At 40.6% G+C, this 27,889-nt stretch overlaps 2 protein-coding genes across 7 annotated transcripts in view; both read left to right on the top strand.

The window, feature by feature from the left end:
• Nucleotides 1-20,019, top strand: part of TLR6 (toll like receptor 6) — a 34,906-nt gene extending 14,887 nt beyond the window's left edge. For all 5 annotated transcript variants that reach the window (XM_063663595.1, XM_054485619.2, XM_054485620.1 and 2 more), the window contains one exon: nt 13,353-20,019. In XM_063663595.1, coding sequence (XP_063519665.1) covers nt 13,417-15,807 — 2,391 coding nt within the window. In that variant the 5' untranslated portion in view covers nt 13,353-13,416 and the 3' untranslated portion in view covers nt 15,808-20,019. The remainder of the gene's footprint in view (nt 1-13,352) is intronic.
• The window catches only part of TLR1 (toll like receptor 1), a 59,716-nt gene that overhangs the window by 13,906 nt on the left and 17,921 nt on the right, over nt 1-27,889 (top strand). The gene's annotated exons all lie outside the window — the stretch shown is intronic.

Here is a 27,889-nt window from a genome sequence, read left to right as displayed (position 1 = left end):
TCTAATGTTGGTTGGAAAAATACTTACCCATTGTAATGGGATCTGTGTCAACAATGAGATTCTATAATTAAAACACTCCTGGGATTAAAAAAAGCACAGTATATGTGTCATTGCTATGGCCCGAATGTTTGTGTCTCTCTGAAATTCGTATGTTGAAACCTAATTACCAACATGATGGTATTAGACGTGTGGGCCTCTGGAAGGTGATTAGGTCATGAGGACAGGCAGCCAGGATGCCCCTGTGGGAGCTGGGTGGCCATGGAGACTTGTCTGGCCTTGTGTGCTGGCACACAGAGGCATGCTGGCTTTTGCCCCCCGTGGGGGCTCACAGATGCTTTTCTGTGCAGGTAAGAGCCTAAGGGGAGTAGACTCCTAAGCATATGTCTGAGTTTCTGAGACTGGCTCTTTGCTTTCCCTTTAAAGTAATTTTAGTCCCACCCCTTTTTCCCAGTCATGAACATGGGATCTGTGGGCTTGTGTGCCTGCTACCAGCCCCCAGCAAGGCACAAATGCCCAGTTTGGCCTGGGTTAATTGCATTTTCTCACTGGCTCCATGAATGGTGATATCACGTCTGCCAGGCCACTTATAGCTAGTTTTGGTCAGGTCCAATTCATGAAGGTGGAGGGAGTAGGTAGTTCCTCCTTTAAGATATAAATATAGCCTCATTCCAGTCCTCATCTGCCCTCCCAAAAGGATTGATCCCTCTCATCTTCCACAGGGCTTTGGTCATCACGTTGTAGGCAGATCCACCTCCTGGCCAGGCCTCAATGTCCTGCCAACCACCTTCCTCCCCTTCCCTTTCTTTTGATGTCACCTTGGCTAAATTGCATTGGGGATCAGAAAGTCGGGTTTGGGTCAGAATCCTGAAAGATGCAAGCCCAAGTGCTGTAATCCTGAATGTTGAAATCCTGGAAGATCAAAATCCTGAAAATACAATTCTGAAAAAAAATTTTTAAACATTCTTTAAAAGACATTCATTTACATTTTTGAAAGGCAATTTATTTGAGAAACATATGAAAACATGACAATATTTTATAAGTCACTTTACAAATAAAGTACACAATAATGACATACATATTTTTGCTAGCATGAACACTCAGATATGCTAAGGACAGTTGCATGCGTAAACACTCATGAACAGATGAACCGTACTCAACAAATGAATGGCTTATATAACTGCTGCCATCCACGCTGTCAAACCATGATGGGCAACCTAAGTCCTTTGATGCGATTGATCAAAAACTGTGATGGGTCACCACCACATATATAGTTGCCCAGAGAGCTCAGAGCTTGAGAAATTTTATCTTTCACAAATGCAGATGGACAAAAAGGACTTTTCATTTATTGAGAAAGTTTCCCTTTTTTCTTCTCTCTTTCTCTCTCTCTCTCCTTTTAATCTCTGCTCACTGCAACTACCTCTGCCTCCTGGGCCCAAGCCATCCTCCACTTCAGCCTCCCTAGTAGCTGGGACTACAGGCAGGCACCACTATGCCTGGCTAATTTTTGTATTTTTTGTAGAGACAGGGTTTCACTGTGTTGCCCGGGTTGGTCTCAAACTCCAGAGCTCAAGCCATCTGCCCGACGTGGCCTCCCAAAGTGCTGGGATTACAGAGATGAGCCTCTGCGCCCAGTAGAAGTTTCAGTGTTTTCACATACACACACAATGCTTGCACACAAAGTCAATGTTGTGATAATGTACTTTTATGGAGTCAAAATAAATTTTTTGCATAAAATAAATTAGAACTCTCCAATAGTCTTCATAAAATTTATACCTCCAGTATTGGAAATGATGTGAAGATGAAATACATAGCATAGCAAATTGTAAAAAATAATGTTGATGATTTAAAATAATAGGACAAAGGAAAAGAAAAGCAAAAAAATTAACCATCCACCCCACCCCTCAAAAAAAAATCAAGAAGAAAAAGTATATCATAGGAACAGATTATGGGGATTTGCATCGAGGTAGTCCATAAGAGCTGGCCAACTTTCACCATTATTAATAAAGTCTTGCATCACAACAAATAGCTGATTTATTTCTTCCAGGGCACTGTTCTCCTCAGAAAATACATTCACATTTATTTTCGATGTGGCACTGCTCATTTGGAAATGCTTCTCTGCTTCTATTTACACCAACATGAGCATTCCTGTTAAATGTTCCCATCTTCAGTGCCATGCTTCTGTGTTGATTTGGGTACATGAAAATCTATTCTGCATGCAGTCATATACAGACCACACATTTGGCAGAAACAATACTGGTGATCAATCAGCAACAGCATTGTGTGTCTTCTTTTTTTTTTTTTTTTTTGAGATGGAGTCTTGCCCTGTCACCCAGGCTGGAGTGTAATGGCGCAATCTTGGCTCATTGCAACCTCCACCTCCCGGGTTCAAGCAATTCTCCTGCCTCAGCCTCCCGACTAGCTGGGATTACAGGAACCCACCACCATGCCCAGCTAATTTTTGTATTTTTTTAGTAGAGACTAAAAAATTTCACCATGTTGGCCAGGCTGGTCTTGAACTCCTGACCTTGTGATCCATTGGCCTCGGCCTCCCAAAGTGCTGGAATTACAGGTGTGAGCCACAGCACCAGGCCTGTGTCTTCTTATCCTACCATATGCATTATTATTTTCAAATCAGTCAGTAACTTTACTGGGTTCTTTAGGCAAATGCAACTTTAATTCATTGAGAACTCCTGGTATTTCATCAGCCAGAAGGAACGCCAGTGCAGACAAATAATGTATTTTTAAACTAAATTTTTCATCATTGCCACATTATGTGGCCAATCCTCTCAACTGAATTTTCTGACAAATGCATTGGGCTGAATGGAAGAAAACAAACTTTTTTGGTAACACCTTGAAATTCCCTTTTAGAAGCCTTGATCACACCTAATTCCAGATCAAATGATAGGTCATTATGATTTGAGGATTCAGTTGGACATTAGGGATTTTAGACTTTGGGGACTTTGATCTTTTAGGATTTCAGCAGTCAGGATTATGGCCTTCAGGATTGTGTCTTTCGGGATTATAATCAGCACTGCTGAAAGTCTAGCTCAGCACTGGCACCACTGTCGAGTGCCCATCAGGAGGTTTCTCAGGCTCAACTAAACATTCATACCCACATGCCCCAATAGGCCACATTCAGAAGCTCAATTTTCTACCTGGTACTTATAGTTCATACACAGTCCTTTCATCCTGGATGCAATTTACCAGTCAGGGATCATTTTTACAATAAGTAATGTTGGCTGGTACACAACTGACTTTCTGTATGTTTCAGGTTTTCAGAATAGGGCTAGGAAGTTAACTTGAGGTCAGATCAGTCCATGGAGAAAGAGAGAAATGGATTTGTTAACCCTTCAGCCGTGAAGGGTCACTGGTTGCAGCAGATGTCTGAGTTAGTGCCAAACTGGATACTGGTATAAACTACTGAGTATGTCTTGGAGTTTTTGGGACTGGCTTCTTGCCTGCTTTTTTAAATTATCAAACTGGCTGGTCTAATATTTGGTGGTGGGGGAGGATAAAAGAACTTCTTCTTTAAAAGAGAATAACTATTTTTTGAGTACAGCACGTAGTTAACTTTCAATACAGTTGATTTAAAGCCTTTGCCTAGTAAGTCCAATGTCTATGCTTTTTTATTTCTATTAATTTTTTTTTAAAAATCAATAGACCTTATTTTTTAGAGCAGTTTTTTTTTGTCTATTTAGTTTTGCCTTTCCCGGAATATCATATAGTTGAAATAAAATAGTATTTAGCTTTTTCAGACTGACTTCTTTCACCTAGCAAAATGGATTTAAGGATCTTCCCCCTCCTTCTCTCCCCTCCCTCCCTTCCCTCCCTTCCTCCCCTCCCCTCGCCTCCCCTCCCTCCCTCCCTTCCTTCCTCTTTCTCTCTCTTTCTCTCTCTCCTTCTCTCTCTCCCTCTCTCCCTCCTTTCTTTCCTTCCTTCCCTCCCCTTTCTTCCTTCCTTCCTCCCTTCCTTCCTCCCTCCCTCCCTGCCTTCCTTCTCTTTTTCTCTTTCTTCTTTCCTTCCCCACAAAATAATTATACATATTTATGGGGTAACTATAATATTTTGACACATACATACCGTGTGTCAAATCAGGGTATTTAGGATATCCACCATCTCAAACATTTATCATTTTGTGTGTGGGTGGGGGAACATTCCAGATCTTCTCTTCTAGCTGTTTTGAAATATACAATAAATTATTGTTAGCTATAGTCACCCTACTGTGTTATTGAACACTAGAACTTTTACTTTTTATCTAACTGTATGTTTTTATCCATTAACCAACCTCTCTTCATTCCCTCACTCACCTCTTAGTCTCTGGTAACTATTGTTCTACTCTCTACCCTCCTGAGATGAGTATTTTAGCTCCCACAGATGAGTGAGAACACACAATATTTGCCTTTCTGTGCCTGGCTTATTTTGCTAACATAATGACCTCCAGGTCCATCCATATTGCTGCAAATGACACGATTTAATTATTTTTAATGGCTGAATGGTATTCCATTGTGTATATATATCACATTTTATTTATCCATTCATCTGTTGATGGACTGTTAGGTTGATTCCATATTTTGGCTATTGTGGATAGTGCTGCAATCAACATGGAGGTGCAGGTATCCCTTTGATACACTGATTTCTGTTCTTTTAGATAAACATCCAGAAGTAGGGTTGCTGGATTGTATGTTAGTTCTATTTTTAGTTTTTTGAGACAACTCTGTACTGTTCTCCATAATGGCTGTACTAATTTACATTCCCACCAGCAGTGTATAAGAGTTCTCTTTTCTCTGCAGTCTCACCAGCATTTGCTATTTATTGTCTGTTTGATGATAGCCATTTAAACTAGAATGAGATGATATCTCATTGTGGTTTTGATTTGCACTTCCCTGATGATTCATGGTGAGCATTTTTTTCATATAACTGTTGGCCATTTGTATGTCTTCTTTTGAGAAATGTCTATTCAAATCCTGTGCCTACTTTTTCATAGGATTATTATTATTTTTGCTGTTGAGTTATTTGAGTTCTTTGTATATTGTGGCTATTAGTCTTTATTGGATTAACAGTTTGCAAATATTTTCGCCCATTTAACCCTGTTATCTATTCACCCTGTTGATTGTTTCCTGTGCTGTGTAGAAGTTTTTAGTTTAATGTAGTCCCATTTGTCTATTTATGTTTTCATTGCCTGTACTTTTGAAATTTTAACCATAAGATCTTTACCTAGACCAAAGTCTCAAGCATTTCTTCTGTTTTCTCTTAGTAGTTTTATACTTTCAAGTCTTACATTTAAGTCTTTAATCCATTTTGAATTGATTTTTGTATATGGTAAGAGATAGGGGTCTAGTTTCATTCTCATAGGGGTCTAGTTTCATTCTTATACATATGAGTGAGTATGAAGTCAGCATCATTTATTGAAGAGAGTGGCCTTTCCCCAATGTATGTTGTTGGCACCTTTGTTGAAAATTGATTGGCTGTAAATATGTGGATTAATTTATGGGTTCCGTATTCTGTTCTATTGGTCTATGTATCTGTATTTGTACCAATACCATGCTACTTTTGCTTTGCAGTATCATTTGAAGTCAAGTGGTGTGATCCCTTCAGCTTTGCCCTTTTTCCTCAGTATTGATTTGGCTATTTGGGGTGTTTTCTGGTTCCATATGAATTTTGAGATTATTTTTTATATTTCTGTAAATAATATCATTGGTATTTTGATAGGGATTGCATTGGATCTGTAGATTGCTTTGAGTAGTGTGGTCATTTTAACAATATTAATTCTTCCAATCCATGAACATGGGATGTCTTTCCATTTTTTTGTGTTCTCAATTTCTTTCATCAGTATTTTGTAGTTTTTGTTGTAGGGGCCTTTTGCCTTCTTGATTGTTTATTCCTAGGTATTGTAATTGTCTTGTAGCTATGCAAATAGGATTGCTTTCTTGATTTCTTTCTTTCTTTTTTTTTTTTTTTGAGACTGAGTCTCACTCTGTCACCCAGTCTGGAGTGCAGTGGCACAATCTCAGCTCACTACAACCTCTGCCTCCCGGGTTCAAGTGATTCTCATACCTTGGCCTCCTGAGTAGCTGGGATTCCAGGTGTCTGCCAACACACCTGGCTAATTTTTTGTATTTTTAGTAGAGATAAGGTTTCACCATGTTGGCCAGGCTTGTCTTGAACTCCTGACCTCAGGTGATCTGCCCACCTCAGCCTCCCAAAGTTCTGGGATTACAGGTGTGAGTCACCACACCCAGCCCTTGTCTGGTTTTGGTATCAGGAAAATGCTGGCTTTGTAGAATGAGTTAGGAGGAATACCTTCATCTTAAATTTTTTTGAATAGTTTGAGAAAACTTTGTGTTAATTATTTGTTAAAAGTTTTGTGTAATTCAGCAGTAAAGCCATCCAGTCCTGAGAATTTCTTTGTTGGGAAATGTTTTATTACTGATTCAAGCTTATTACTTATTATTGGTCTGTTCAGATTTTTCTGTTTCTTCCAGGCTCAAATTTGGTAGGTTGTATGTATCCAGAAATTTATACATTTCCTGTAGGGTTTCCAATTTGTTAACATATAGGTGTTCATAATTGTCTCCAATGATCTTTTATATTTCTGTGGTATCAGTTGTAATGTCTCCTTTTTTATTTCTGATTTATTTATTTTGGTCTTCTTTCTTTTCTTGTCTTGGTTAGTCTAGCTAAAGGTTTATTGATTTTGTTTATCTTTTCAAAAAACAATTTTTTTGTTTTATTGATCTTTTCTATTTTTAAATATCTCTTTTGTTTAGTTCTCTGAGCTTTAGTATTTCTTTCCTTCTCCTAACATTTGAAAGTGTTTGTTCTTGCTTTTCTATTTGTTCTTGCTTCCTTGAGGTTCATTGTTAGGTTGTTTATTTCAAATCTTTCTACTTTTTTGATGTAGGCATTTATTGCTATAAATTTCCATCTTAGCACTGTTTTTGCTGTGTCTCCTAGGCTTTGGTGTCCTGTATTTGCATTTTAATTTTTTTCAAGAATTTTTTTCACCTCCTATTTAATTTCTTCATTCACCCAATGGTTGTTCAGGAGCATGTTGTTTAATTTCCATGTATTTATACAGTTTCCAAAGTTCATCTTGTTATTCATTTGTAGTTTTATTCCATTGTGATCTGAGAAAATACTTGATATGATTTCGATTTTTAAAACTTTTGTTGAAACTTGTTTTGTGGCCTAAGATGTGGTCTATTCTGGACAATGTTCCATGCACTGATGAGAAGAATGTGTACTCTGCAGCTATCAGATGAAATGTTCTGTAAATATCTGTTAGATCCATTTTGTCTAAAGTGCAGTTTAAATCCAATGTTTCTTTGCTGATATTCTGTCTAAGTGATCTGTTCAATGCTGAGAGTGGGATGTTGAAGTTCCCAACTATTATCGTATTGGAGTCTATCTCTCTCTTTTGATCTAATAACATTTGCTTTATATATCTGGATGTTCCTGTGTGGGGCACATATATACTTAGAATTGTTATATCCTTTTGATGAATTGATCCCTTTAACATTATATAATGGCTTTTTTGTCTTTTTTAATAGTTTTATACTTAAAGTCTGTTTTATCTGATAAGTATAGCTATTCTTGCTTGCTTTTGGTTTCCATTGGCAGGGAATATCTTTTTCCTTTCCTTCAATTTCAGTCTATATGCATCTTTGAAGGTGAAGTGAGTGTCTTGTAGGCAGCATATAGTTGGGTAAGTAAAAAAATCTATTCAGCTAGTTCATATCTTTTAAGTGAGGAAGTTAATCTTTTTACATTCAAGGTTATCACTGATAGGTAATGACTTATTTCTGTCATTTGGCTTATTGTTTTCTGGTTGTTTTGTATATCCTTTGTTCCTTTCTTCCTCTCATTGTTTATCATTGAACTTTGGTGGTTTTCTGTAGTAGTAACTTCAACTCTTTTCTCTTTCATTTATGTATTTGCTCTACTAGTGAGTTTTATACTTTCATGTGTTTTCATAGTGGTAGATATAATCTTTTCACTTCCAGACGTTCTACTCTCTTAAGCATTTCTTACAGGGCTCGTCTAGTGATGATGAATTCCCTCAGTTGTTGCTTGTCTGGGAAAGAATATTTCTTCTTCATTATGGAAGGACAGCTTTGATGGGTATAGTCTTCTTGGCTGACAGTTTCTTTTTTTAGCACTTTGAGTATATTATCCCATTCTCTCCTGGCCTATAGTTTCTGCTGAAAAATCTGTTAGTCTGATGGGGAGTCTCTTCTATATGACTTGACTTTTTAAATTTCTTGCTGTTTTTAGGATTCTCTTTTTGTCTTCAACTTTTGAGAGTTTGACTGTGATCTTCCTCAGAGAGTATTTTTGAATTAAATCTACTTGGGAATTTTTGAGCTTCTTGTATCTGGATGTCTATACCTCTTGCAAGACCTGGGAATTTTTTAGCTATTATTTCATTAAACATGTTTTCTATCCCTTTGCTCATCTCTTCTCCTTCTGGAACTCCCAAAATGTGAATTTTGTTTGCTTAATGGTGTCCCATAGGCTTTCTTTATTCTTTTTTATTCCTTTTTTTTTTTTTTTGCCTCACTGGGTTATTTCAAAAGACTTGTCTTCCAGTTCAGAAATTCTTTCTTTTGCTTAATCTAGTCTATTGTTTTTTAATTTTTAATTATATATATATATATATATTTTTTTGAGCTGGAGTTTTGCTCCTGTCACCCAGGCTAGAGCATAGTGGTGCGATCTCAGCTCACTGCAACCTCTGCCTCCCGGGTTCAAGCAATTCTCATGCCTCAGCCTCGCAAGTAGCTGGAATTACAGGTGCCTGCCACCACGCCCAACTAATTTTTGTAATTTTTTTTTTTTTTTTAGTACAGATAGGGTTTCACCATTTTGGCGAGGCCGGTCTCGAACTCCTGATCTCAGGAGATCCACCCACCTTGGCCTCCCAAAGTGCTGGGATTACAGATGTGAGCCACTGCACCCAGCCTAGTCTATTGTTTGTACAAGCTCTTGATTGTATTTTTTTACTTCATTTATTGACTGCTGTAGTTCCAAAATTTCTGTTTTGTTCTATTTTTAATATCTATTTCTTTGTTGAATTTCTGACTCAGATCATAAGTTGTTTTTCTGATTTCTTTTATTATTTATCTATGCTGTCTTGTAACTCACTGAGTTTCTTTAGTATCATTATTTTGAATTACTTTTCAGCCATTTTATAGATTTTCTTTTCGTTGGGATCTGTTATTAGAGAATTATTGTGTTCCTTTGGAGGCTTCATGTTTCCTTGCACTTTTGTATTTCTTGTGTCCTTATGTTGATATCTATGGATCTGATGTAATAGCTGCTGCTTCCAATTTTATGGATTGGCTTTGATAGGGAAAGACTTTTGCCTCTAGGTGTTTTTATAGTGTTAGTTGAGTATAGGGTGCTTTGGCTTTGATTCTGAGTGGGCACAGCAGTGTAGTTTCTGTATGTTTTCTTCAGCTGTCATCAGTGTCAGTGGCATTTGGGTTCCTCAGTGGCTTAGGTTGCAGTTGTTAGCAAACGCTATGGCAAGGCTTTGCTGGAGATGGGGACACCAGGCAGGCCTGTTCTCAGGCACCAGTGGTGGCAGCCGTGGCCTAGGCTTGCCGACTCTCAGGTCCCCGTGTGATGTATGTGGGCACTGGTGGTGATGGGTCCTTGAACCTCCAAGAGATTTAGTTGGATGCTTGCAGTGGCAGTAATGGACCAAGTGGGAGGGCAGGTTCTTGCGCCCCTGCACAATTTGTGTGGCATCAACTGTAGCAGTAGCAAAAGTGGACCAACCCTCTGGCCCCCAAGTGGTAAGCACAGGCAGTAGCAGTGGCAGCAACAGGCTGGGCAAGCCAGTCCCCAGGACCCCATGTGGCATGCGTGGATGAGTGTTGGCCATGGCAGTGGCAGGCAGGCACTAGCAGCAGAGGGCATGGTGGACCTGTCCTCAGGCCCCTTGGAGGCATGTGTAGATGTGTTGTAGTCCTACTGCTAGGGAAGGTGGGGTTGCTGTAAGTGGCGGTGGCCCTGGGCAGGTGGCTCTGAGGCTCTGGGGAATGCACACTTTGACTCCCTTTGTCCCAGGGAGAACCACTAGGTGCACTGTTCTTCCTGTTTCCTGGGATGCGGGGCATTGCATGGGCTAGAGTGCTGGGGACCTGGCTGCACTGCTGGTCTTAGCTGGCATTGCAATGCTGTAGCCCTCTAGGTGGACATAGGAGAATATCAGTGGGGCTTCACGGGTATGGAGATTCAGGGTTGTTGGGCCCTAGAACAGGATGTGTATGGTGAGGGCTGGGCTCTTAAAAGGGCCTTATGCTGAAGCTGTTTGGATTTCAGGGTATGGGGTATGTGGGACCCAATGTGAAGTCCCATTGTGGAACAATGCCATTGCATATATTCCAGACAGCCCCAGGGCATGTGAGGGCCAACGAGCTAGCTCATGGCTAGGATTACAGGAGTCCATAGTGAAAACATGGACCTCTGAACATCTCTCAGTTAAACTTTCCCTGGAATGGGAAGTTCCTCCTGGTTCTGAGCTAGTCCCAGCTGGGCTGGCTGCTTCACTTCCCTCTCCTCCCATGCCTCAGAGGTGCACTGTCACTTCTCTGCTGAATTCCAGTGTTCTCTCTTAGATGCTCATTCAATGTGTGATTATCTGCTCACTGTTTTGGTCCTTCTTTGCAGAGGGGGTGAATGCTGGGTGCCTCTATTCAGCCATTTTAATGCTTTTCCAGCTAATTTTTTAATTGTTCAATAGTATTTTATTGTGTGAATGTACCAGTTTGTTAATATTTTTACCTATTGAGGGATATCTTGTTGCTTCCAATGTTTGACAGTTATGAATAAAGCGTCTATAAACATCCACATGGAGGCTTTTATATGGACATAAATTTTCGGTTCTTTTGGTTAAATACCCAGGAATGTGATTTGCTGGATCGTGTGATAAGACTGTGCTTAGTTTTATAAGAAACTGTGTTCCATAGTGGCTGCACCATTTTGCATTCCCACAAACAGTGAAAGAGAGTTCTTGTTGCTCCACATCCTCACCAACATTTGATGTTGTTTTTGGATTTTACCCATTCTCATAAGTGTAATGTAATTTCATTGCTGTATTAATCTGCAAAACCATGATGAAATATGATATCGAATAGCTATGTATATGTGTATTTGCTCTTTACATATCTTCTTTGGTGAGGTGTCTGTTTAGATTTTTGTGCCCATTTAAAAACTAGGTTGTTTGTTTTCTTATTGTGGAGCTTAAGAGTTCTTTGCATAGTTTGGATACAAGTCCCTATCATATATGTGTTTTGCAAATATCTTCTCTCAGTCTATGGTTTGTCTTTTTCACTCTCTTGCAGTGTCTTTTGCAAAGCAAAAATTTTAATTTTAATGAAGTCCAACTTAACAGTGTTTTCTTTCTTGGATTATGTTTTTGATGTGGTATCTAAAAAGTCATCACCAAATCCAAAGTCACCTAGATTTTATCCTGTGTTATCTTCTGGAAGTTTTATGGTTCTGCATTATACATTTAGGTCTATGGTTAATTTTGAGCTGATTTTTGTGAAAACTGTAAGGTCTGTGTCTAAATTCTTTGTCTTCTTCTTTTTTTTTTTTTTTTGCATGTGGAGGTCTAATTGTTCCAGCACCATTTGTTGAAAAGATTATCCATTCTCCACTGAGTTGCCTTTGCTCGTTTGTCAAACAGCAGTTGATTATTTTTGTGTGGGTCTATTTCTAAGCTCTGCATTCTGGTCATTTGACCTATTTGTCTATTCTTTCACCAAAACCACACTGCCTTCATTGCTGTAGCTTTGTAGCAAGTCTCAATGTTAGGTGGTGTCAATTATCTGACTTTGTTCTTTTAATTTTTTTTTCCTGTGAATAAACAATACTTTCTTGTTTCTTCGCATGGCTAATTTTTTTAAACAAATAAATTAGAGATTCCTTTAATGCCAAGTTACACAATCAAAAAGACAACAATCTCTTCCCATTTGCTTTTTGCAAGGTTTGTGTTATTTCAGGGCAAAATGCAGAGGAAGTCCACTGGCAAATCTGGGGGCTAGTGATTATTTTGTTTTTATTTTTATTTTTTTACATCAGACATTTTAAACACTATAATGAGGTAACTCTAGAAATCAAATTCTGTCCACCTTTCCCAGAGGTGTTTTATTTTTGTTTTTTTTGACAGGGTCTCATTCTGTCACCCAGGCTGTAGTGCAGTGGTGTAATCATAGCTCACTGGAGCCTCGACTTCCCCGGGCCCAAACAATCCTCCCACCTCAGCCTCCCGAGTAGCTGGGACTATAGGCACATGCCACCATGCCCAACTAAGTTTTGTATTTTTTGTAGAGACGGAGTTTCACCATGTTGTGCAGGCTGACTTTGAACTCCTGGACTCAAGCAATCCACCTGCCTTGCCCTCCCCAAGTTCTGGGACTACAGGCTTAAGACACTGTGCCTGGCCTCCCTTTCCCAGGGTGTATTGTTGCTTCTTGTGGCTTATAGTTGCTTGTTTAATGACTTTTCTAAATAATTTTTATAAAGATTATTCTTTGTCTTGTGTGGCTATTACATTTTCTGTCCAGTTAGCTTAGTGGTCAGCCAGTGACTTGAGATTTCTTTAAACATCTGGAGCAAAAACAAAAACCAAACAAAATACCAAAAGCAAAAACAAAAACTCCCCTGATCTTTGCAGATTGGCTGTGTTGGATCACTTTCTCAATGCTTAGCCAGTCTATTCACAGCTCTGCCTTAGCCTTCACTTTCTGCATGCATGGAAGCTAAAGATGAGCCAGAGGAGAAGTTTAGGATTTTCTCAGGTCTTCTCTGAACATGTGTCCAGCCTTGGGCACATGAGTGGACTTCTAGACTCCCTGGTATATACAGAGATTTCCTTAGCCTTTTTTCTCCCACATATCTTTTTCCATATATCTTTGCATATTTCCCAGACTTTTTGATGTGTCTGCTGCTTGCCCTCTCTGTTAGCTCTTGCTCAGGTGGCTGCAGCTAGTATATTTGTCTCTAATTGTTTACAGCAAACACCAGCCAGAAGGCTGCTGCAGCCCTGAGAAAGTTCTAAGGTGTACAAAACAAAGGCAAGCCCTTGAGTGTGAATCCCTCAGGCAGCAATCAGACAGGTCAAAACATACAACCACAATTCTTTGATAACAAGACCTATATTGCCCCTTCTGGCATGAGCAAGCTATGTAACTGGTTATAAAAAGTATCATATTAAATTATGGGGACAGAAACGACTCTACTAGTGAATGAAGAAATCATTTAGATTTTATGGTTAGTAAGTGGAGGTTTGAGAGTAACCATCTGATCTTTATTAATCTTAGTGTATATTATATTTCTAGAATTTGGACTCATATCAAGATGCTCTGAAGAACAACAACCCTTTAGGATAGCCACTGCAACATCATGACCAAAGACAAAGAACCTATTGTTAAAAGCTTCCATTTTGTTTGCCTTATGATCATAATAGTTGGAACCAGAATCCAGTTCTCCGACGGAAGTGAATTTGCAGTAGACAAGTCAAAAAGAGGTCTTATTCATGTTCCAAAAGACCTGCCGCTGAAAACCAAAGTCTTAGATATGTCTCAGAACTACATAGCTGAGCTTCAGGTCTCTGACATGAGCTTTCTGTCAGAGTTGAAAGTTTTGAGACTTTCCCATAACAGAATCCAGCTACTTGATTTAAGTGTTTTCAAGTTCAACCAGGATTTAGAATATTTGGATTTATCTCATAATCAGTTGCAAAAGATATCCTGCTATCCTATTGTGAGTTTCAGGCATTTAGATCTCTCATTCAATGACTTCAAGGCCCTGCCCATCTGTAAGGAATTTGGCAACTTATCACAACTGAATTTCTTGGGATTGAGTGCTATGAAGCTGCAAAAATTAGATTTGCTGCCAGTTGCTCACTTGCATCTAAGTTATATCCTTCTGGATTTAAGAAATTATTATATAAAAGAAAATGAGACAGAAAGTCTACAAATTCTGAATGCAAACACCCTTCACCTTGTTTTTCACCCAACTAGTTTATTCTCTATCCAAGTGAACATATCAGTTAATACTTTAGGGTGCTTACAACTGACTAATATTAAACTGAATGATGACAACTGTCAAGTTTTTATTAAATTTTTATCAGAACTCACCAGAGGTCCAACCTTACTGAATTTTACCCTCAACCACATAGAAACAACTTGGAAATGCCTTGTTAGAGTCTTTCAATTTCTTTGGCCCAAACCTGTGGAATATCTCAATATTTACAATTTAACAATAATTGAAAGCATTTGTGAAGAAGATTTTACTTATTCTAAAACGACATTGAAAGCATTGAAAATAGAACATATCACGAACCAAGTTTTTCTGTTTTCACAGACAGCGTTGTACACCGTGTTTTCTGAGATGAACATTATGATGTTAACCATTTCAGATACACCTTTTATACACATGCTGTGTCCTCATGCACCAAGCACATTCAAGTTTTTGAACTTTACCCAGAACGTTTTCACAGATAGTATTTTTGAAAAATGTTCCACGTTAGTTAAATTGGAGACACTTGTCTTACAAAAGAATGGATTAAAAGACCTTTTCAAAGTAGGTCTCATGACTAAGGATATGCCTTCTTTGGAAATACTGGATGTTAGCTGGAATTCTTTGGAATCTGGTAGACATAAGGAAAACTGCACTTGGGTTGAGAGTATAGTGGTGTTAAATTTGTCTTCGAATATGCTTACTGACTCTGTTTTCAGATGTTTACCTCCCAGGATCAAGGTACTTGATCTTCACAGCAATAAAATAAAGAGCATTCCTAAACAAGTTGTAAAACTGGAAGCTTTGCAAGAACTCAATGTTGCTTTCAATTCTTTAACCGACCTTCCTGGATGTGGCAGCTTTAGCAGCCTTTCTGTATTGATCATTGATCACAATTCAGTTTCCCACCCATCAGCTGATTTCTTCCAGAGCTGCCAGAAGATGAGGTCAATAAAAGCAGGGGACAATCCATTCCAATGTACCTGTGAGCTAAGAGAATTTGTCAAAAATATAGACCAAGTATCAAGTGAAGTGGTAGAGGGCTGGCCTGATTCTTATAAGTGTGACTACCCAGAAAGTTATAGAGGAACCCTACTAAAGGACTTTCAAATGTCTGAATTATCCTGCAACATAACTCTGCTGATCGTCACCATCGTTGCCACCATGCTGGTGTTGGCTGTGACTGTGACCTCCCTCTGCATCTACTTGGATCTGCCCTGGTATCTCAGGATGGTGTGCCAGTGGACCCAGACCCGGCGCAGGGCCAGGAACATACCCTTAGAAGAACTCCAAAGAAATCTCCAGTTTCATGCATTTATTTCATATAGTGAACATGATTCTGCCTGGGTGAAAAATGAATTGGTACCTTACCTAGAAAAAGAAGATATACAGATTTGTCTTCATGAGAGAAACTTTGTTCCTGGCAAGAGCATTGTGGAAAATATCATCAACTGCATTGAGAAGAGTTACAAGTCCATCTTTGTTTTGTCTCCCAACTTTGTCCAGAGTGAGTGGTGCCATTACGAACTCTATTTTGCCCATCACAATCTCTTTCATGAAGGATCTAATAACTTAATCCTCATCTTACTGGAACCCATTCCACAGAACAGCATTCCCAACAAGTACCACAAGCTGAAGGCTCTCATGACGCAGCGGACTTATTTGCAGTGGCCCAAGGAGAAAAGCAAACGTGGGCTCTTTTGGGCTAACATTAGAGCCGCTTTTAATATGAAATTAACACTAGTCACTGAAAACAATGATGTGAAATCTTAAATAAATTTAGGAAATTCAACTTAAGAAACCATTATTTACTTGGATGACGGTGAACAGTACAGTCCTAAGTAACTGTCTGGAGGTGCCTCCATTATCCTCATGCCTTCAGGAAAGACTTAACAAAAACAATGTTTCATCTGGGGAATTGGGCTAGGCGGTGAGGTGGTACTCAACCTGCCAGTTAGAGACAGCCCAGTCTCTTCTGGTTTAATCATTATGTTTCAAACTGAAACAGTCTCTTTTGAGCAAATGCTCAGTTTTTCAGCTCCTCTCCACTCTCCTTTCCCAAATGGATTCTGTTGTGAGCAAGAGTTTATATGGTTTCATGGCAGCAAGGAAACAGTCAACTTCAGCATCATATGCACCAATCCTCGGAGTGCCCTGTGAATCCTATTGGTCTTTGGGTCAGTGTCATCATTCTCTTCAAGTTTGGGGCTTAGGGAAAAAAATTAGATCAGCTACGGCATATAAAAAAGTCTTTTGTGTTTCACATATGTGTAATAGCTTATTTAATTTTTTATCCTGCTACACAAATATGTAATTAACCAATGAGGACTCATGACTTGATAGTGTATGTATGTATGTAAAGGGAAATATGGACTTAATCATAAGCTGTTGTGGTAAAAGACGTGGATTCACCTGCTTTCCAAGAAAACTCAGGGCCAAATTTATTTGCAACTTGATATTGAATGGGACTTTTCTGGTTGTCTTAGAATTCTGGCTAAAGCCTCAAAGTTGACAAAAGACAGTAACTGCACCCACATGATACTAGACACAGCCAGTCTGGACTTATCGAAAGAGCAGAAAGAGTCCAATGACTCCCAATCTGTATTATCCATCTCTAGAAGTCTAGAGTCAAAAGCGTGATTAAAGAGTCATTAAGTGGAGGTTCTAGACCATAGGGAGATTGCTTTGAATTTCTTGCAGACAAGTGTGAGGGACTCTAAGCACGGTAGAAGGTAGCCTGGCATCCCACTCCGAGACTGAAAGCTTGCAGAGTAACAGGAGCACACAGGTTCAGTGTAGCAGACGTGGTGTGGCTTGAGAACTCTTGGAAGAGCTTGATGAGTGTTTGCTGGAGTTTGGGATGAGGGTGGGCACTGGGAACACGGAGACTGGTAAATAGTGCTTGGCAAATACAAGTGCTTGATGAATATTTGTTGAATGAATAGATGAGTTCTTCCCCCCTGGGGAATCCAGAAGGGGAAAGGTTGGCTTGAGCAACCCAAAATGGCAGGATGAGAGAAGAGAAGCACTGATAGCAACCTGCCCTTCCATTATTGACATGGTAAAAGGATGTGAATTTCTTCACATGGCTTTGACTATGGAAGAGTAGCTGGGCTTGCGTTGTCATGATGGGATATCAGCCAATAGGGTAGCCTGTTGTACAAAGAAACTATAGCAGTAAGAGGACACGGGGTTAGGCAGAAGAGGGGTTTGGGGTGGAGGTTGCTGCAAGAGGTCAGCCAGATAATGTGGCCCTGCATCAAGGAACTGTGCAATGTGGGGTACACTCAAGGCCCTCCAATAACTCACTGATGTGCCCTATGAAAAAGCCAGCATTTGGACTCTGCCATAGCAGCTGGCAGGAACATGCTGGCCTGTCTGCCTTATTCAATAGTTAACTACAGGGAAGATCTGCTCCTCTTTGTGTAATACCCTCTTCCCTTGCAATGGCATAGGGACATCTAGAATATAGAGAAGACAGAGACAATGGAGGAAGAGTAAAGAAACTGACTATACGCCTTCTTCATTTCACTGCAAGGAAGGCCATGCAGATTTTTGAATGAGGTGTGAGATTGCTGTTAAATTGGACTGGCCTGGACATTTTAATCCCTTAAATAGAGGTGCAATGACTAAAATGAGATTCGTCACTAAAATTTATGGTATCTGCCCAAGATTCAGGAGTGATGATGGGAGGAGATCCAACAGAACTTTGTTGTAAGGCAATGGTTAGAGAAAAACGAAGCCCTTGCTTTCTGGACTTAGTTCATTCAATAAACTGGTTTCGGCCAGGCACGGTGGCTCACATCTGTAATCCCAGTACTGTGGGAGGCTGAGGCAGGTGGATCACTTGAGGTCAGGAGTTCGAGACCAGCCTGGCCAACATGGTGAAACCCTGTCTGTACTAAAAATACAAAAATTAGCCGGGTGTGGTGGTGTGCACCTGTAGTTCCAGCTACTTGGGAGGCTGAGGCAGGAGAATCACTTGAACCTGGGAGGCAGAGGCTGTAGTGAGCTGAGAGAGTGCTACTGCACTCCCCCCTGGACAACAGAGTGAGACTCCATCTCAAAAAAATTAAAAGAAAAAAATCTGGTTTCATAATAGCTGTAACGAAATAAGCCTTAATGATATTTTATTGGCATCATCTTCTGTCTGCATTAGCCCTTCCTTGCTCTTCCGGAGAACAACATTTATTTTCCTTCCTAGGCTCTATCCCAAACGGCACATTCTTCCACAACCCCTGCTGAACAGATCTGTTGAACTGTTGCCTAATCTAAAAACAATAAAAACAACAAACAACCACAATAACAACAACAACAACAAACTGCCACAGATTCTAAATAATCAAATCTTTTTAAATGGTATCAATGTTTCCCACAAAATATTGTTGACACTGAAAATATAGACTTTTAGCATTATTTTTTTTTAAACCTACATCCCCTCGGCGGAGGGGCCTCCCTGCATCCGAGTGGAAAGTAGGGTCCTCACAGTCCTCTCCGTCACATTCTTCCCGTTTCTTTTCTTCACAGAACACATCACTGTCTAAAATTATCTTAGTTGCTTACTCGTCTTCTCTTTCTCTCCTCTAAAGTATAAGCTCCAGGAAGAAGGGAGCCTTCTCCACCTGTTCCCTGCCTCTCCCCAGTGCTTAGGGGACCCTGCGCACCCCATTGTAGACGCGCAGTAAAAACTCGTGGGATGAGCAAATGACTCTGAAACGGTCCCATGCAGGAAATGTCCATGAAGTTCTGGATTTTATCTAAAAAGCCCAGGCAGGCGGGGGCGGGGGCGGCGGTGCTGCAGTTCCACGCTGAGCTGCCTCCTGGCCGCTCGTCCACGCTGCAGTGCCTGGGCTGCCCGGGCGCCTGACCTTGGCCGTGGACACATTCGCTGTGCCCGCTGCTCCTCCCCATCCGCCACTGGAAGATGCTGGGGCGACGCGGCTCCAGGTTTAGCAGGACACTGAGAGAAAGAAATGGCTGCCTTTCGGAGGCTGGGTGAGTCCTTCCCTGTGCCTCACCTCCTCGCCCCACAGCGGCCCTGCAGCTCGTCCCACGGGGCCCATTGCCCGGTAGGACGCGCGCTTTTGTTTTGAGGGTCAGGCATCTTCCCTGTCGTCATTTTTGGGAGGTTGAAAAATTGATCCAGAAAGACCTAAAACAAAAAACAAAAACAAAAACAAAAACAAAAAACAAAAAAGCAAAAAGGAGGCAAAACAAAACAAAAATCCATACAAATAAAGTGTCTCCTCCATCCATGTTTGTGCTATTCCTTCTCATTCCCCCATCCAATACCACAATTTGGTAAGTTTGCCTCAACACGTTTTCAGTTCTTAACACTGTGATAAGAATAAACAATAGATCCCGTAGTAAGATGACCTGTTAAAAGGAATGGGGCATGGCAGAGATGAGTTTGGATAAGGAAAGGTGTCAGTCCGTTTGGGCTGCTCTAACTAAGTTCTGAGATGTGTGTTAGATAAGTTTGGCTTTGGTTGAACAGCGTAGAGTGCACTCACACAGACAGATGGTATAGCTTACTACACACCTAGGCTTATGGTATAGCATGTTGCTTCTAGGTAATTGTAACACAATGCTAAGTATTTGTGTATCCAAACATATCTAAACATAGCAAGGCTACGGTAAAAATATGGTAAAAAAGATAAAAAATGGTACACCTGTATAGGGCACTGATGTGGGTTGGCTGTGTCCCCACCCAAATCTCATCTTGAATTCCCACTTGTTGTGGGAGGGACCCAGTGGGAGGTGATTGCATCATGGAGGTGGGTCTTTTCCTGTGCTGTTCTCCTGTTAGCGAATGGGTCTCATGAAATCTGATGGTTCTTTAAGGGAGAGTTTCCCTGCACAAGTTCTCTCTCTTCCCTGCTGACATGTAAGATGTGACTTGCTCCTCCTTGCCTTCTGCCATGATTGTGAGGCTTCCCCAGCTCTGTGGAACTGTAAGTCCAATAAACCTCTTTCTTTTGTAAATTGCACAGTCTCAGATATGTCTTTATCAGCAGTGTGAAAATGAACGAATACAGGCACTTACCATAAATGGAGCTTGCAGGATTGGAAGTTGCTCTGGGTGAGTCAGTGAGTGAGTGAGTGGTGAGTGAATGTGAAGGCCTAGGACATTACCATATCCTACTGTGGACTTTATAAGTCCCATTGTACATATAAGCCACACAAAAATTATTAAAATTGTTTTCTTTCTTTAGTAAGAAGTTAACCTTAGCTTATTGTAATGTTTTTACTTTATCAACTTTTTGCTTTAAAATTTTTTTTGGCTCTTTAGTAATAACGCTTAGCTTAAAACACACACACATTCTACAGCTATATAAAAATATTTTCCTTCTTTATATCTTTATTTTGTTTTTTCTATTTTTAAAAGTTTTTATTTTTATTTTTCACTTTTTAAACTTTTCTGTTAAAAACTGAGACACACACACAGACACACACACACTAGCCTAGGCCTACTCATAGGGTCATTGTCAATATCACTGTCTTCTACCTCTACCTCTTGTTCCATTGGAAGGTCTTTTGGGGCAATAACATGCATGAAGCCATCATGTCCTATAACAACAATGCCTTCTTCTGGAAAACCTCCTGAAGGACCTGCTTGAGGATTTTTATAGTTAGCTTTTAAAAAAATAAGTAGGAGCACACTCTAAAATAATGGTTAAAATTATAGTCTACTAGATACAGAAATCAGTAACATAGTTGCTTATTATCATTATCAAGTATGATGAACTGTACATAATTGTATGTGCCATGCTTTTATATGACTGTCAGTGTCGTATGTTTGTTTACAGCAGCATCACCACAAACATGTGAGTAATACAGTGCACTGCAATGTTACCAGACCATAGGAATTTTTCATCTCCATTATTATCTTATAGGGCCATGGCTGTTGAGTGAAATATTATTATGCAGTGCATGACTGTACCACAAATTGAGTAGCTTATAAACAATGGAAACTTATGGCTTATAGTCCTGGAGGCTGTCATGTCCAAGGTCAGGCTGCTGACAGATTTGGTGCCCGGCGAGGGCCCACTTCCTGGTTCATAGATGGCTTGTCTTTTCACTGTATCCTCACCTGGGGGAGGACATTAATGCCATTCATGAAGGCTCCACATTTGTGACCTAATTGTCTCCCAACATCCCCAACTCTTAATACAGCTCTTTCTCCATATCCACAGGGGATTGGTTCCAGGAGTCCTGTAGATTCCAAAGTCTGTGAATCCTCAAGTCCCTTATGTAAAATGGCATACTACCAGCCTGAGCATCATAGTGAGACCCCACCTCCTCAAAAAAAATACATGCCTGCTGGCACATGCCTGTAGTCCCAACTACTCAGGAGGCTGAGGTGGGAGGATTGCTGGAGCCCAGGAATTCCAGGCTGCAGTGAGCTATGATCATGCCATTGCACTGTAGCCTGGGCAACAGAGCAAGACACTAACTCTGAAAAAAAAAGTGTACTATTTACATATAACCTATGTACATCCTCTCATATATTTAAATCATCTCTAGATTTCTTACAATACCTAATACAATGTAAATGTTATGTAGTTGTTAAACTATAGGTCTTTTATTTTTATTATTTTGTGTTATTGTATTGTTATTATTTATTTAGTCATTTATTGAATATTTTCATTCCATGGTTGTTTGAATCTATGGATGTGGAACCCATGGATATGAAGGGCTGACTACATTATCCCCTTGGGGGTTAGGATTTCACCATATGAATTTTGGGGGGACACAAACATCCAGACCATAGCAAAAGGGATGAGAAACCTAGGTTAGTGACCAGGGAGGGCTGCTAGGATGAGCCTTGATGAAATGTCTTTCATCAGGAGGGTCCTGGGCATGTGGCTGGGAAGACCCTTCAAAGGGGAGGGCACAGTGGGTGCAAAGTTGGAAGTGAAAGAACACCATGAGCAAAGAAAGCATCAAATTGGCAGTGTTCCTGGATGTGTTAGTTTCCTGTGGCTACCATAACAAATTACCACGAACTGGGTGGCTTAAAACAACAGAAATATATTTCTCCCAGTTCAGGAAGGCAGAAGTCAGAAATCAAGGTTGGCAGGGTTGGTTCCTTCCAGAGGCTGTCAGGGAGAAATCATCCCTTTCCTGTCTCCTAGCTTCTGGTAGTTGCTGGCAAACCTTGGCCTCCCTTGGTTTGCAGATGCATCAGCTGCTTCTTAGAATGCCCTGGAGGACATGCCCCAATTGTTAGCAGCTTTCTATAGACTGTGGTACATAATACTTCTTTGTCTTTAGTTTTGGACCCAAGTCATAAGAAAAGTTCCAGTCAACACCCTATTACGTAATCAGCAGAATCAACAGATGAGAAGAGAAACCAAAATTATTGGTAGGCTATTGAATTACATGGCAATGTGCAATCTAAAAAAATGTATCCTAAATTTGGGTTAAATAATCAATAATCTGTGCCTTTGTCTTCACATGGTGCTCTCCTCTGAGTCTCTGTCTTTTTTTTCCTGTCTCTTACAAGGACACTCTAGTTGGATTTAGGGGCTTCCTTAATCTGATGCCATCACATCTTGGTCCTTAACTTAATTAGATCTACAAAGACTCTTTTTTCAATGAGGTCACATTCTGAGATTTCAGAATAAATCTGAAATAAATGGACATAAATATTTGGAGGTTGGGTGGAGGACACTATTCAACCCAGTCCTCTGGAGTTGGCATGACCATCTCTGATGCCCTGGAGACTCAGTTGAGTGTGGCAGCAGAAAAGAAATGTTATCCTGGAAAGAGTGAAGACTCTGAAAGAAGCTGCTTGGGAAGTCAGAGGTACAAAGAAAGGAGTAATAGGCAGAGAATAGAGTGGATGGGTGTAAGAGCATAGGAAAGAGACAGTGGATGGAGACCCGGGATATAAATGGTGAGAGTGTGGGAGTTTTAAAGAGAATGAGACCACAAATATGGGGAAAGGAGGAAGTATTTCTGTCTAGGTTTCTGGAGACTGGTTTGATTAGAAAGGAATGAGACTAAACTACAGGGAGTAAAAGACCTGAGGGGACTTCTAAAACCACAGGGACTTTCTGAGAGTTTCAATTATGGTTAGTTTATGAGGAATCTCAACATCGTCTAGTCCAAATGTGAAGCAGTTTTTATTTTTCTCAGTCATTCCATCAACTGGATTCTGAAATTCCCCTCTTGTCACTCCTTAGTGATATCTTGAGCAGATTTAATACTTCTCCAGTCCTTTTGAGATATTGATACTCCAATCTAGTTTAAAATTCTAAATCTCCATCTTCATCTAAAGCTCATCTTCTTTCTGCATGTCACAGGCTAGGTCCTCTGGAGTCCTCTGGAGTTGGCACGACCATCTCTGATGCCCTGGAGACTCAGTTGAGTGTCTCAACTGAGACAAAATATATGCTCAACCTTGGCATGTATTTTGGAGGTAGGCATGGTTTATCTGAGATACACTCTTCTTGCCCCTCCCTCTCCCAGATCTAGCTCCCTGAAGTGGAGATCAGGGATGAGTGGTAAGAAGGCAGATATCCTTTTCTATAATTGTGTCAATTAAGGCACAGGCTAAGCTGCAGGACAAGGAGACCTCAAATACAGAGACTTAAATAAGATTGAGGTTTATTTCTTTCCCATATAATAGAAAAAGTATAGCTAAGAGGTCGAATAGGTAAGCTGTCTCTATTCCACAAAATCATTCAAGGGCTCAGGATGACCAGATGGCTCTGTTTCCTATAGCTCTGGTCTTATCCTATGGCCTCCATTCTCCCTTGCATGGAGCCACAGGAGCTGATGAAGCCCTCCTGTGCCTTTTTGTGTGTGTGTGGCCCATGGGATGCTGAGGTGGAGATACACCCCCTTTCCCAGGTACCTGATACCACAGTCTGTAATTGCCAGTTGGCAAGGGTGGGTCCAATGGAAATCTCCAACAGAGTAGACACCAGTCCCTCTACTAATTTACACTCCTGAACCCCCAGGGGGCACGTGTAATGTTCTCTAATACTGCTCAGAGGGGCAGGGGGAGCAACCTCAGAGGGTGATCCTACATATTGCTGCATCAAAACAAGAATCCTCTTGAGGAAAGAAATGCCTGATCTGCCTGTCCAGTGTCTATGAGGAATTTTACTGTTATTTCCCCTTCACTTGGCTTGAGAAAGAGATGTCATCTCTTGCATAGGGAGAAGAGCTTGCAGGCTTACATCATAAACACTCATCTCCTGGTGCTGCCGACTCTCTTGCCACCCTCCCCAGCATTCTCAGGTGAAAGGGGGAAGATAGGGTGAGGCGATGCTGTTGACAGTGCTGTCTGGTTCTACTGCTTCTTAGAATGCCCTGGGGGACATGCTCCAGTTGCTAGCAGCTTTCTATAGAATGTGGTACATAATACTTCTTTGTCTTCAGTTTTGGATCCAAGTCATAGGAAAAGTTCCAGTCAACACCTTATTATGTAATCAGTACAACCAACAGATGAGAAGAGAAACCAAATTGTTGATAGGCTATTGAATTACATGGCAGATGAGCAATCTAAAAAAAGTATCCTAAATTTGGGTTAAATAATTAATAAAGAAGACATTTCACGTATAGTAATAGAAAAAAAAGGCAAAGAATAATGGTATGGGTTTATGTCTATTGGTTCAAAAAGTCCACTTTATAGAATATATATTAAAAAAATAATTGTTCAGCCAGGCACAGTGGCTCATGCCTGTAATCCCAGCACTTTGGGAGGTCGAGGTGAGTGGATCACCTGAGGTCGGGAGTTCGAGATCAGCCCGACCAACATGGAGAAACCCTGTCTCTGCTAAAAATACAAAATTAGCCGGGCATGGTGGTGCATGCCTGTAATCCTAGCTATTCAGGAGGCTGAGGCAGGAGAATCTCTTGAACCTGGGAGGTGGAGGTTGTGGTGAGCCGAGATCGTGCCATTGCACTCCAGCCTGGGGAGCAAGAGTGAAACTCCATCTCAAAAAAAATAATAAATAAAAATAAAAATAATTGTTCATACACATCCCAAGGAAATATTGCTGCTTATTGAAGAATTGTTTCTAATTGTGAAAATTGGAAGCAATTTAAATGTCCAACAACAGAAGATTGGTAAAATACATTATAAACTAAAATATTAAAAATTGCGTTATAAATAAAAAGGAATATTATCCAGCCAATAATCATGAAATTGTAGATGGATAATTACTGACATGAAAAGATATTTATGATAGATTATAGGTTAAGAAAAGCATATTACAAACAGTATACATAGTATGATGCTATGTGTGTGTGCATGCACTTGAGCGTGTGTAAGTAGACAAATTGTTATAAACTTTCTGAACCACAATTTGCAGTAGGAGCCAAGAATCTAAAGAATGTTAACATATAGAGAAAAATGACAGCATGGTTGCTCTAAAAATGATATTGGTGTGATTCTATTTGGTGAGATTACTGTTTATTTAAATATTTTAAAATTTATTTATATTTCCTGATTTTTCTTCAGTAAACATTTATTACTTGGATAATTGAAAATTAAAATAACTAAAAAAATACATTTGAGAAGAACAGATACACATATATCTATCTTATCTTGTTATGGAGAAAAACTTTCTAAATCTAAAACCAGGGTAGCCATGGTGTGCTGGAGCTTGCTTGCACAGATTTGTTAAATCTGATTCTAAAGTATTCAGGGCCAGGCACGGTGGCTTATGCTTGTAATCCCAGCACTTTGGGAGGCAAAGGCGGGTGGATCTCTTGAGGTCAAGAATTTGAGACTAGCCTGATCAACATGGTGAAACCCCATCTCTACTAAAAATACAAAATTAGCCAGGCATGGTGGCACATGCCTGTAATCCCAGCTACTAGGGAGGTTGAAGCAGGAAAATCACTTGAACCTGGGAGGCAGAGGTTGTAGTGAACTGTGGTCATGACATTGCACTCCAGCCTGGGCAACAAGAGCAAAACTCCATTTCAAAAAATAAAATTAAATATAAATAAATACATAGATAAAAATAAAATATTCAGGAACTTTGCCAAAAAATTAGTTGGTAGCTAGCCCTCAGCAATAGTGGGAATGCTGACACTGCAGATATCAGCAAATGCTACAAATCAGACTTTTCTTTTGAAACTGCTTTACCAGCACACATATGAATGACAGTAAGAGCAAAGAAAAGGGGAATTTACTTGTTTATATAAAAATGAATGTGGGGCCTGGTGGGAAGTAATTAGATCGTGGGGGAGGAGTTCTCATTAATGGGTTGACATCATTGCCTTAGTGCTGTTCTCATGATAGTGAGTGAGTGAGTTATTGTAAGATCTGGTTGTTTAAAAGTATGTAGCACCTCCCCACACTCTCTCTTGCTTCTGTTCCTGCTATGGAAGACACCTTGCTCCCCCTTTGCCTTCCACCATGATTGAAAGCTCTGTGAGGCATCTCCAGAAACAGAAGCCACTATGCTTTCTGTACAGCCTGTGGAACTGTGAGCCAGTTAAATCCCTTGTCTTTATAAATTAGTTAGTCTCAGGTATTTCTTTATAGCAGTGCAAGAATGGACTAATATAGAAAATTGGTACTGAGGAGTGGGGCATTGCTATAAAAATGCCTGAAAATGTGGAAGCAGCTTCAGAATTGGGTGACAGGCAGAGGTTAGAAGAGTGTGGAGGGCTCAGAAATAGGAAGATGAAGAAAACTTTGGAAGTTCCTAGAGACTTGTTAAATTGTTTTGACCAAAATGCTGACAGTGATAGGGACAATGAGGTCCAGGCTGATGAGGTCTCATATAGAAATGAGGAACTTACTAGGAACTGGAGCAAAGGTCACTTTTGTTAAGTGTTGGAAACATTGTGTCCCTACCCTAGGAATCTGTGGAACTTTGAACTTGAGAGAGACTATTTAGGGTATCTGGCAGAATGAATTTCTAAGCAGTGAAGTGTTCAACATGTGGTCTGGCAGCTTCTAACAACCTATGCTCATATGTGTGAGCAAAGAAATGACCTGAAACTTGAACTTATATTTAAAAGGAAAGCAGAGTGTAAAGGTTTGGAAAATTTGCATCCTGGCCATATGGTAGAAAAGAAAAGCCCATTTTCAGGGGAGGAATTAAACAGGCTCAGAAATGTTCATAACTAAAAGAAAGGCAAATGCTGATAGCCAAGAAATGGGGAGGTGGCTTCGAAGGCATTTCAGAGACCTTAGAGGCAGCCGCTTCCATCACAAGCCTAAGGAGGTTTAGGAAGGAAGAATGGTTTCCTGGGCCAGACCCAGGGACACTGCCCCTCACATCCCAGCCACTCTAGCTCCAACAATGGCTCAAAGTGGCCCAGGTACAGCTCAGGCCACTGCTTCAGAGAGTGTAAGCTATAAGCCTTGGCAGCTTCCATGTGGTGTTAAGCCTTCAGATGTGCAGAGTGCAAGAGTTGAGGCTTGGAAACCTCCACCTAGATTTCAGAAGAAGTATGTAAAAGCCTGGATGTCCAGGCAGAAGCCTGCTGCAGGGCCGGAGCCCTCATGGAGAACCTCTGCTAGGGCAGTGTGGAGGGGAAATGTGGGACTGGAGCCCCCACACAGAGTCCCCACTGTGGCACTGCCTAGACGAGCTGTGAGAAGATCTCCACTGTCCTCCGGACCCCAGAATGGTAGACCCACTGGCAACTTGTACCTTGTGCCTGGAAAAGCTGCAGGCAGTCAACACCAGCTCTTGAGAGCAACTGTGAGGACTGAACCCTGCAAAGTCACAGGGGAGGAGCTGCCCAATGCTTTGGGAGCCCACCTCTTGCACCAGTGTACCCCGGATGTGAGGCATGGAGTCAAGGGAGGTTATTTTGGAGCTTTAAGATTTAATGACTGCCCTACTGGGTTTCAGACTAGCATGGGGCCTGT

Source organism: Pongo pygmaeus, chromosome 3, assembly GCF_028885625.2.
Source record: "Pongo pygmaeus isolate AG05252 chromosome 3, NHGRI_mPonPyg2-v2.0_pri, whole genome shotgun sequence".
Lineage (NCBI taxonomy): Eukaryota > Metazoa > Chordata > Mammalia > Primates > Hominidae > Pongo > Pongo pygmaeus.
Note: the sequence above shows the minus strand (reverse complement) of the source record. Positions and strands in the feature narration are given on the sequence as shown.